General features: G+C 48.3%; 2 protein-coding genes across 2 annotated transcripts; one reads left to right on the forward strand and one right to left on the reverse strand.

Annotated features, from left to right (window-relative positions):
• Positions 1-863: 863 nt before the first annotated feature.
• Positions 864-2,527, reverse strand: LOC131269366 (uncharacterized). Its single transcript, XM_058271717.1, has 3 exons — positions 2,482-2,527; positions 1,448-1,986; positions 864-1,352 (listed from the first exon to the last, which is right to left on the reverse strand). Exons 1-3 carry the CDS (start codon positions 2,525-2,527, stop codon positions 1,089-1,091), a joined length of 849 nt encoding a protein of 282 aa, XP_058127700.1. The 3' UTR covers positions 864-1,088.
• A 2,783-nt stretch (positions 2,528-5,310) lies between these two features.
• LOC131269367 (transcriptional regulator ovo) lies at positions 5,311-7,762 on the forward strand. The gene is made up of 2 exons (XM_058271718.1): positions 5,311-5,336; positions 5,923-7,762. Exons 1-2 carry the CDS (start codon positions 5,311-5,313, stop codon positions 7,730-7,732), a joined length of 1,836 nt encoding a protein of 611 aa, XP_058127701.1. The 3' UTR covers positions 7,733-7,762.
• Positions 7,763-10,091: the final 2,329 nt, after the last annotated feature.

Here is a 10,091-nt window from a genome sequence, read left to right on the forward strand (position 1 = left end):
AATGTCAATAATTATTCTCGATGAATTAAGTACTTTTTCAACATAATGTTTCTTCATTGTACTTTAAAAAAAAATAATTTATTATATTTCAAATTGATCATTTACTTAAATTATGTTACCGTATCAATGTTTCTCATTCTTGAAGCAAGACAGGATAATATAAGAACTATTAGTAGTAAATTGCGGTCAAACAATCTTATAAAAGTATTCGGGTTATTAGCCTGGTATTGAACATCGCGTTTAGCAGTTTCAACAGACATTTTTATTAAGAAATAAGCGTGATATCGTGAACAAAGTCGAGCAGAATTCAGATAGTTTTTGTTTGTTTGATGGTTTGAAATTAAATCTCTCGGCGAAATTCATGCAAATGAATCTTTCAGAACCTTAATGAGTTAGCATGAAGCTTTCATTATTCTGTTACAAATCTTTATAATTCTGTCATTGGCGTGGATTAAGCGACCAAAAACAGAAAAGGGTGTCATTTTTCATTTTTTGTTCTTTGGGATTCATTAATCTCTCATTGAAAGGTTCACGAATCTCCAAAATAAAGCAAAGAGTCATTCAGAGAATCCTAATCGAAATCACACAACTCTGTAAACAACGTATTATTCCTCGCATCAAGCCGTCAAAATTGTTCAGTTTATGCGTTTTAAACCTTAGTTTATTCCTATCTAGTTTTTAGCAACTGGACCATCGAATGCTTGGACTATCAACGTTTTGTCAACAACATTTTTGGCAAGTTATGACGAACTACATATAACCAAAACATAGATAACAGGGAGCTTATTTATCAATACACAATATACGAAGCAATGGAGTGTCAAGCCATCGGATAATAATTCAGTAGTTTGAAGGACCTACTCTGGATCGATTTCGGAAACGGTTGCCCACGAATAGGCGGAGGCAGTGGCAGAGGATATCAGAAATAAACACGTCAACAGGCAGCGGGTGTTCTTTCAACAGTAAAAGCATTTCCGGACGCTGCTAAGCACGTTGGTTGCAGCGCCCGTTTGTTTTTTTGCACTGGTTTATTCCGGTTGTGGGACTCCGCTATAGAAGCACTCAGCTACGGCAACGTCGGCTTGGGGTCAGATCGAGCACTGGCAGGCGGCCGCAATGGTGACCGTCTTGAAGCGCCAGTACTCACGCAGCGGCTCCGGCAGCAGCGTCGAGTGGTGGTCCTGGTCGCTCGACTCGTTCGCCGAGCGGCGGGTGAGGACGCGCACCTTGTACGGGATCTCCTTGCAGCTCGAGCCGCGCCAGCACTTCCGGCTGTTGACGCTGCGGTTCTGGCAGATGGCGTTCACGATGTAGCGCGGGAAGTGCGTGTACCCAAGATCGAGCAGCTCGTACTGGCGTGGGGTGGGGAGAGAGGTGAAGAGAAGACTGAAACGGGTATGGTACTCCATGCTGGAGGAGCGGGTGGTCGCAAAGTCCGTGTCCCTACCTTGGTCTGGCAGGCGCAGGAAGTTGGATACTGTGCGTACAGGTCGGCGGAGAGCTCCCGATTGTAGTCGGACCGCTTCACCGCCGCACTCCGGACGCTCGTTTCTCCGTCGTCGTTGCTTTGGTCGGGGTCGCGGCCCGAGGACCTGTCCGCCGGAGGACGCAGTTGGTACGAGTCAGCCCAGTCGTACTTGTGAAACAGATCCACGGGTGGGAAACAGCTGACGGATAGGTCCTCGTTCGACTCGCCCGACCCATCAACTTCGTCCCGATCTGCATCCTGCTCCCGTCTGTCACCATCCGGTTGCAGCCTCGCACTCGAATCCGACGACACCGGGTCGGAGTCCTCCTGAAGTCCCAATCGCTTGGCGGAGTTCACCGATCTCAGCAGCAAGCTCTCCGGTCTTTTACCGTTCCGGGGCTTCGTGTACTTCAACTTGCAGTCGGTCGGTGCCAGGATCAGCACCAACAGAACGCCACACACTATCAGCTGCAAGAGAACGGTGAGAACATGTTGGGGAGTTCCACAGTCGGGGGATCCTTACCGCAAGCCGCATATTGTTAGCCAATCGAATGAAGTCCAGCCTCTAGTTCTCCGCTCAGGTCTCAACAGATGCTGCCAAACCTGCACAAACACCCTCCGGTCCCAGGGCGGGACATCGGGTGTCAACACCTGCCGTTCGCCTTCCTGCTGCAGCTTTCGACTGGCAGCTGCCTGCTTACCGGAACGCTCTTCCGGCAACTGTTTCCGTTGTTTTTCACCGACGAGACTCTGCGTCTGCCTTGCGGATAAATGCACTGGTCAAGGATAGGAAGCAAAATGATGGGCGGCGCCTGGCACGGTGCTTCTTTTTATAATCGTAGATACTCCGGGTTCGTTTAAGTCTCACTTTCGTTCCGTGAGCGATGAAGTTTATCCCTCCCTCCCCGCTTTTCGACAATAGACAGGTGACGCCGTTCGCCGTTGCCATCAGCTACTAATGGAGTAAAGACGTTTCTCTGCCATCGCGAACTACAGCGTACTGATAACACTACCTTTGGCATTTTCCATCCATTTTGCGGAACCCTCACTGGACCACATCTTGTAACTCAATGCAGGCGTACAAGGACGTGCCTCAAGGGTGTATGCTGAGCGCCTTAGGCATATACCAGTATTCTTCAGCCCATTGTTGGAACTTTCCTCAACATGACCTTTTAACCATTCTCCTTAGCAAGAGTGTTAGTGTGAAGCTTTTATTATCGCATCAGCGGAACTCGGTTTGTGCTTTTGCCAAAAAACCAAAAGTCCCTCGTTGTTGCTCAATGCACAAACATCGGTGTCGAGATGGTCAAGCTTCCTGTCAATCAACGGGGTTTTTGCCCGTCCGACATTGACGACCAGGTGCTTTCGGGCAGATGCGCCCCGCACGTCGGTATCTATTTCTTGAAGTCACAGGAACTAACTCATCCTCACACACACACGTACACACACACACACACACATCGTGCACGCGAAATCGCGTCTGAAAAGAACGGAAAACATTACACCGGAATGAAGAAGCCCAGAAACACAAAGTCGCAGAACCCGACCGGCGGGGGGAGGGGGAGGATTTGGAGAAATGCGACTCCGGAAGGTGGATACGGGACGGTACGGGCGGTGCGTAAGGTAAGCTGGGGCCAAAATGTACACCCTAGAAGACCCCCCACACAACACGAAGTCGTATTAAGTTGAATAAATTGAATCTCATATTAGTATATTTCGAATCGGAATCGCATTATGCATAGACAATGTACGAGCAATGTATGTTCTTTGTTGCATATGATGCCGATTAAGAATGTAATACGATTTACTTTATGCATACGTATAGATATACGAGCAATGTATGGCTGATATATATCGTAAGTCGTATATGATGCCGACTTAGAAAATATACGACTAAACATATACATTTTGAACAATGTACGGTTAGCGCCTCCACTTTTGTCCGTATAGGCATTATTTTAGCATCATTTACGATTCAATCATATTGCATAGAAGTACGATTATTTCAAGTTGATATTCAATTTTTATGCATATGTGTTGTGTGGGCCTCTTCCAACATCAAATAAGCATTTGTTTTTGTTGGAATGCACTTTTTCTTATACGACTTTGCATACGGTTTTATATGGTATAGATGCGGAATATGTGCAACCTTGAGTTGGTTTTGTTGGGACTGTAGCAAATTCAATATGTTTGGAATGCTTCAGTGTTTTGCCTAAAACATCGACACTGGCAGAATGCCTCTAATAAGTCGGAGTAAATGATCTGCGTAAAAGGATACTTTAGTGCACTTCTCCACCAACAAAATATTAAGATTATGAATCAATTTCTCGTCTTATTCAAGAACTTTGTGAACGTCTGCTTGGTAGCAATATCCTAATTTACAAAACTCTAACTTAAACTATGATATGAAAATCCTACCTGGTCTCAGACATAATTTGCTTTATCATGTTTTATTCTGTTGCTTTCTCGTGCTCATTAACTGTCAAAAGCCTATTTCATGCGAAAACGGAAAACGCTAGCAACTTTCTGCTGAAAGCAAAATAAAGAGTAGCTTTTCTTTTAAATTTAGAACAGGTTTGACTTAAGCACTTAAAGGTAGGACTTGTTCCAACATTTTAATGTCCAAACGAAGTAGCATTTTGTCATGAATGCCTCTCAACAACTGAAAATATCCATACAAGACTTACAAGGCCGGCTTACTGGCCGTCGGAATATTTTTTGAAAGTACTTAAAAGATGTAACTTTAAAATAAAATTTACTTCATTCAATTAGCTTGTTTATCTTTTTTCTTATCACCGATAAAAATTTGTCTAGTTTTGTTTAATTCAAACGTTATTAAAATACGTCATATGTTTTCGAAAAATGGTATAATTCATCTTGCCTCACGTTCCGCTACCCTCAACACACACACAACCGACAACCTAGATATGCACGCCGGAAGGTGAAGGAGGGTGGGCAGGGGAGGAGGGGGTCGCATGTTGGGGAATGCACAAAGCACGCGACACGGGAAACACTTTAAATCTTCGCTTGCGGAGGAGGCACAAATATTCAAATATGAGCTATCGCTGGTGCCTTCATGCTGGAGCATGCATACAGCGAGACAGTGACCAGTGCAGGGTTAACGTGGAATGGAAAAACACGAGGAGCCGAGGGCCAGGAGGGGGGGGGAGGGGGTCGTTTTTGCGTTTTCCCAAATACTGTTGCGGAAACCAACTGAAACGGCGTGGAAAGCGTTGCTGCTGCTGCAAGGCGCTTATATTCCCTAGGCAGGGCAGGTAGCTGAACCAAGATAAGTCCACCATGTGCAGGAGAAGGAGTAGGAGGAGGAGGAGGAGAGGTAGAAGCCGTACGAGTGCCGTTGCCACTCGTGTGTGAGTGTCCAGCACCTAGAATTTCCTCACCCGAACCGAAAGGACTAAGACTAAGCGGAAGGCGGGGGGGGGGGGGGGAGCCTATGAGGTGTGCGCTATGGCCTGGCGAAGCTCATCGGCGGTGTGTGGACAAGACAACGATCGATCGATCCGCGCAAGAAGCAGCGAGGAGGGTAGTCGAAAGCGAGAAGAAGAAGAAAAAAAACGCACAACAAATCCCTCCCTGCTGCGTGTACGATACCGTGCGGGGCCTCACGCAACACAGGTGACAAGGAAGCGCGTCGACGGGGGAGTTCGAGGGGGAGCGCGGCACGGGAGGCACACCGTCAAACGTTCCATGGCAGTTCGAGCCGGTGCCGTCGAGCGCACGGGCCAGAAACGGTCACTGGACATCGCACCAGCTGGACGCGCGCGAGAGACAGATCCCGCCAGCGTTCTCGGCAGGTTCTCGACAGCTCCCGCCCGCCGACAATGAAACGAAAGCAGCGCCGCTACAGGTACGGGTGGTGGTGGTGGTGGTGGTAGTGATGGTGGAAGTGACAGTGCTTTTGGTGCAGGCAGTTGTAGCCGTTCGAAACGAATCCTCCAATCGGGAGTTGGAGGTCTACAACATCTCTTGAGAACATGTTAGGCCATATCCAGCTTTGCCTCTCCTATATATACACCAGAAGTTTTTCCTAGACCTACAAGAGGTGTGAAGCTATAAATACCCGAAGTAGGATCATTTGAAGAGCAAGTCGTTGTGAATTCTCAACATATCCAAATGTCGGGATCAGGTACCGCGCACCGTAGTACATGAATTGGTGGGTCTTCTTCGTCTTTAGAGCGATTTAGTGAGCTTTGGCACAGGTTGCAATGCATAGAGAGCTCCATCTCACTCTTGTCAGCACGAGCAATACTACTCCTCGGTGGACGTCGTAGTGTGCAGCTTTTATAGACAAGTTTTCAGTGCGTTTGGCTACACTCACCTCTGGCAGCTGCACCAGGTGCACCTCGGCAGCTTGTGATGAGAACACACGCGTGGGTAACCTAACTTGCATGCACGTTTTTTTACACCTTACGCTTCCTCCACCTCCACTCTAGGACCACATTCAACTCGCTCCAGCTGCAGGAGCTCGAGCGTGCGTTCCAGCGGACGCACTACCCGGACGTGTTCTTCCGCGAGGAGCTGGCGGTGCGCATCGATTTGACCGAGGCGCGCGTGCAGGTCTGGTTTCAGAATCGTCGCGCAAAGTGGCGGAAGAGCGAGAAGACGACGGCGGAGGGCGGTGGACTGGGGGGCGAGCAGGACTCACCCGACCAGCCGGGGCAGGAGCTGCCCACCAACTCGGGCGAGAGTGAGCTAGGGGGCGGTGACGGAGCTTCGGCCGGAGGAGCAGGAGGCAACAGTGTGCTGGGGGACGTCGGGTCGATGCTGATAGCAGCGGCGGCGGCTGCGGCGGCTGGTGATCCCGGTGGGGAGCGGGGAAGGATCGGCGTCGGCTTGAGTGACGACGACGACGACGAGCTGGAACTCGCCGACGGTGTACTGCATGAGATGGCGCGCGGTCTGAAGGCGCAGCATCAATCGATAGCGTCGGTGGGCGAGGCGGCCCAACAGCAACAGCAACACCACCTGCACCAGCACCTGCAACAGCACGCCGGACCGAGCCCCAGGACGGCGCTGTTGGACGGCGTGGACATTGTGCTGCCGGGGGCCGGTTCAAGCGCCTCCGGACTCACCTTCGACGCCGCTTCTCTGCAGAGTATGGCGCTCGGACTGCAGGACGACACGGCGGGCGGAGGGGGCGCCGAAGTGTCGTCCGGGACCGGTGGCTATAGTCTCGTGGACTCCGTGGAGCTGCCACGACTCACCATTGGCTCGCTGTCGTCTCCCGGGCGCCTCTCGCCCAATCTGTTCCTTAACCTCAACTTCGACCACCTCAACTCGCTCGACGGAAGCCGCTCCAGCAGTCTGACGTTCGAGTGGAACAGCTTCACCGGTGCCAACACCACTACCACTGCGAACAAGCTGACCCCGTCTGGCAGCGGGTCTTACTCGTCGCTGAACGGCACCTCCATACCAACGGATGGTATCGAGTCGGGAGGTGGAAGCGTCCTGGAGGTGTCCTCTGCTGGCGATGGAACTTCCGAGCGAGGTCTTGCCGGGCCGGATACGGCCATCGTGGATGGCTGCTGTTCGCCACAGCTTCACCAGCAGCATCACCACCACCACCATCACCACCATCAACACCAACAGCAACAGCAGCAGCAGCAGCACCACCATCACCAGCAACACCATCAACATCCGGTGTACGACGACGATATGAAGTTCCTGCACGCTGATCACTTCGGGGCGATGGAGAGCTTCAAGCACGAGTCGCTGTTCAACCTCGACCACGCGCTGCTCGGCTCCAGCGTCCCATCCTCCGATCAAAGCCTGACCCTGCTGCACCTGCACCATCCGCATCTCCATCACCAACACACTCAACCTCACCAGCAGCAGCAGCAGCAGCAGTTCGGTTCACATTCCGCTCAAAAGGGCTCAGCACATCAACAGTCGCAACCTCCCCATCAACATCAGCATCAGCACCACCATCAGAGCCATCAGCACCTGCCGCACCATCATCATCCGCATCAGCACCCGCATCAACACCAGCATCAGCACCACCAGCACCAACACCACAGCCATCTGAGTGTGCTAGAGGACGAGCTGACCGGTGGTGGGTTCTCGTCCGTGCTCAACGATCACCAGCCGGGCGGTGACGAGGATGCAGGCGGCCAGTCGACGCAGGATGACCCTCAGCATCGCGCCACATCGCCCTCCGAACTGCTCGACCTCGAGCGGCCCATCAACATCCACATCAACGTGACCGACGCGCTCGACAATCATCATCCGAATGACAAGTTCTAAGCTCTGAACACAATCAACGCCACGCCCCCTGACCTCATCCTCAATGCAATTGTGATGTTGCCGGGAACAGCGCCAAGTCCGCAGCAGAACCACCATTCGGCTATCCGGACTTCATTCCTCCTTTCAGTTACCAGTTTGTGGTCGCCTGGCGTGCGGCCTCCTACCCTCCGCTTTCTTCTCCACCGGGCTAGGTGTCAGTGTCAGGGTGTTCAACCCGTTCCGTAAGCGGTTAACGTTCGAGCTTAAAGTACCGTGGCTTCTAGGAGTTTGTAGCATACTTAAGGCAGCAAGTAGTGGTGCCATTATTCGAGACCTACCTATACCTAGGTTAAGATATAGCAAGGATTAATAAATCGAACTTCCAACCCAACACCAGGAAGTGTGTGTGCATTTGAACTAGCGATGAGAATAACAACTCTTTTTGGAAACGTAAATCAGACTCCACAGCCATCACGAAGATGCGAATCTTTTAGTTATCTTGTTGTCGTTTGAAACATTAAAAATGAGTTACAGAGAACTGAGTTCTATACAGAGTTTAGAACCCTACCCAAATATTTGATTCCTTCAAAAGTGAAGTGAGCAAGTAAAAGAGTCATTAGGATTCGAGTCTCTCCTTGTAGTTCAAAAATCTGTACCCACTAATAACTCTTTTCATCACTCATTCACTCTTTTGCGACTTGAACATTGATTCAAATCCCTTAAGAGTGAATAAGTATTAAAATAAAAGAGTCACTTGGATTCTTTTCAAGACTCATTCACTCTTTTGGGATTCAAATCCACCTTACCACTAGTAACGCTTTTCATCTCTTATCCACTCTTTTCAGACTCGAATGCTATGCAGAGTTTTGAACCCTACACAATGATTCGATTACTTTAACAGTGAATAAGGAAGCAAAAGAGTCACTAGGATTCGAATCTCTACTTGGAATACAAAACTCTATGCCCACTAGTAACTATTATCATTCACTCTTTTGAGGTTCATGTCCACCTTACCACTAGTAACTCTTTTCTTCTCTTATCCACTCTTTTGAGACTCGATTCCCCTGCACAGTGATTCCCCACACAACACGAAGTCGTATTAAGTTGAAGAAATTGAATCACATATTAGCATTTTTCGAATCGGAATCGCAGTAAGCACAGACAATGTACGAGCAATGTATATTCTTTGTTCCATATGATGCCGATTAAGAATGTAATACGATTTTCTTTATGCATACGTATAGATAAACGAGCAATGTCCGGCTGATGTATATCGTAAGTCGTATATGATGCCGACTTAGAAAATATACGACTAAACATATACATTTTGAACAATGTACGGTTAGCGCCTCCACTTTTGTACGTATAGGCATTATTTTAGCATCATTTACGATTCAATCATATTGCATAGAAGTACGATTATTTCAAATTGATATTCGATTTACATGCATATGTGTTGTGTGGGTCGAATCCTTCCTTGGAATTCACAAACTCTGTGCACACTAACACTAACTCTTTTCATCACTCATTCACTCTTTTGTGATTTTAATCCTCCTTACCATTAGTAACTCTTTTCATTAACTATTTAATCTATTGGGATTGGAATACCTATCAAGGATGAACATCAAAAAGGAGTTACAAAAACTGTCCGTGAGGTTTAAAATCAATCAATTCAATTGTAAGATTCTACTCGTTCAGTTATTCTAACTCACTACGTCGACGTCGACTAGGATTCATTCGGATATCGAAGGTAGGTCAAGCCATCAACGAGTCAGTGTCTTTGATTAATGATGATGTTTTATTGATTCTGTGTTTGACGTTTCGCTTGCCTTTTTTCCGTTTTAGCTTATCATTTTACAAAGGTCACACAAACAAACACACACACAAACGAAAGGTTTGCTCGAATAATATCATTTCCACCCCGCACGTTTGATAATCTTTGAGGTGTTTGTCGCTCGCAAAGGTAAGCTGCAAAAGGGGATCGGATACAGCTTTGTTGAACGGAAGCGTAAGGAAGGAAACGGCATCAGACTCTCCTCGACGATTGACGAAAACCAGCCCAAAAGCTAAACCAACACTTTCGGCTGGACAAGTGTGGGGAATAGGGAATATACGAGCCGTGTAGCTATGAAATGTTTCGGAGAGCTCCGGTTAATTTGTCCTGGCAGTTGAAAGGGTTGGCCCTTTTTTAAAGAGTTTAATGGTCGACTAGGCGACGATGCGATTTACAAAGGGATGCAGGATGTATTGGTGTGTGTGTGTGTCCGGTCATTTGGTTTGCTATTTTGTGTGTGATGTAGGTTATCGTTTATTTTATTCTTGTGGAACTTGTATAGAAATATGTTTAGCAAAATGTTTATCACTTCTCACTCCTTCCTCT

Source organism: Anopheles coustani, chromosome X, assembly GCF_943734705.1.
Source record: "Anopheles coustani chromosome X, idAnoCousDA_361_x.2, whole genome shotgun sequence".
Taxonomy (NCBI): domain Eukaryota; kingdom Metazoa; phylum Arthropoda; class Insecta; order Diptera; family Culicidae; genus Anopheles; species Anopheles coustani.

Coding starts and splice junctions, on each gene's coding strand:
- LOC131269366 (XM_058271717.1), bottom strand. CDS start 2,527: ATGTGGTCCAGTGAGGGTTCCGCAAAATGGATGGAAAATGCCAAAG. Junction 1,987..2,481: donor ATGGATGGAAAATGCCAAAG/GTAGTGTTATCA, acceptor GCTTGCGGTAAG/GATCCCCCGACTGTGGAACT. Junction 1,353..1,447: donor CCTGCGCCTGCCAGACCAAG/GTAGGGACACGG, acceptor ACCCCACGCCAG/TACGAGCTGCTCGATCTTGG.
- LOC131269367 (XM_058271718.1), top strand. CDS start 5,311: ATGAAACGAAAGCAGCGCCGCTACAG. Junction 5,337..5,922: donor CGAAAGCAGCGCCGCTACAG/GTACGGGTGGTG, acceptor CCTCCACTCTAG/GACCACATTCAACTCGCTCC.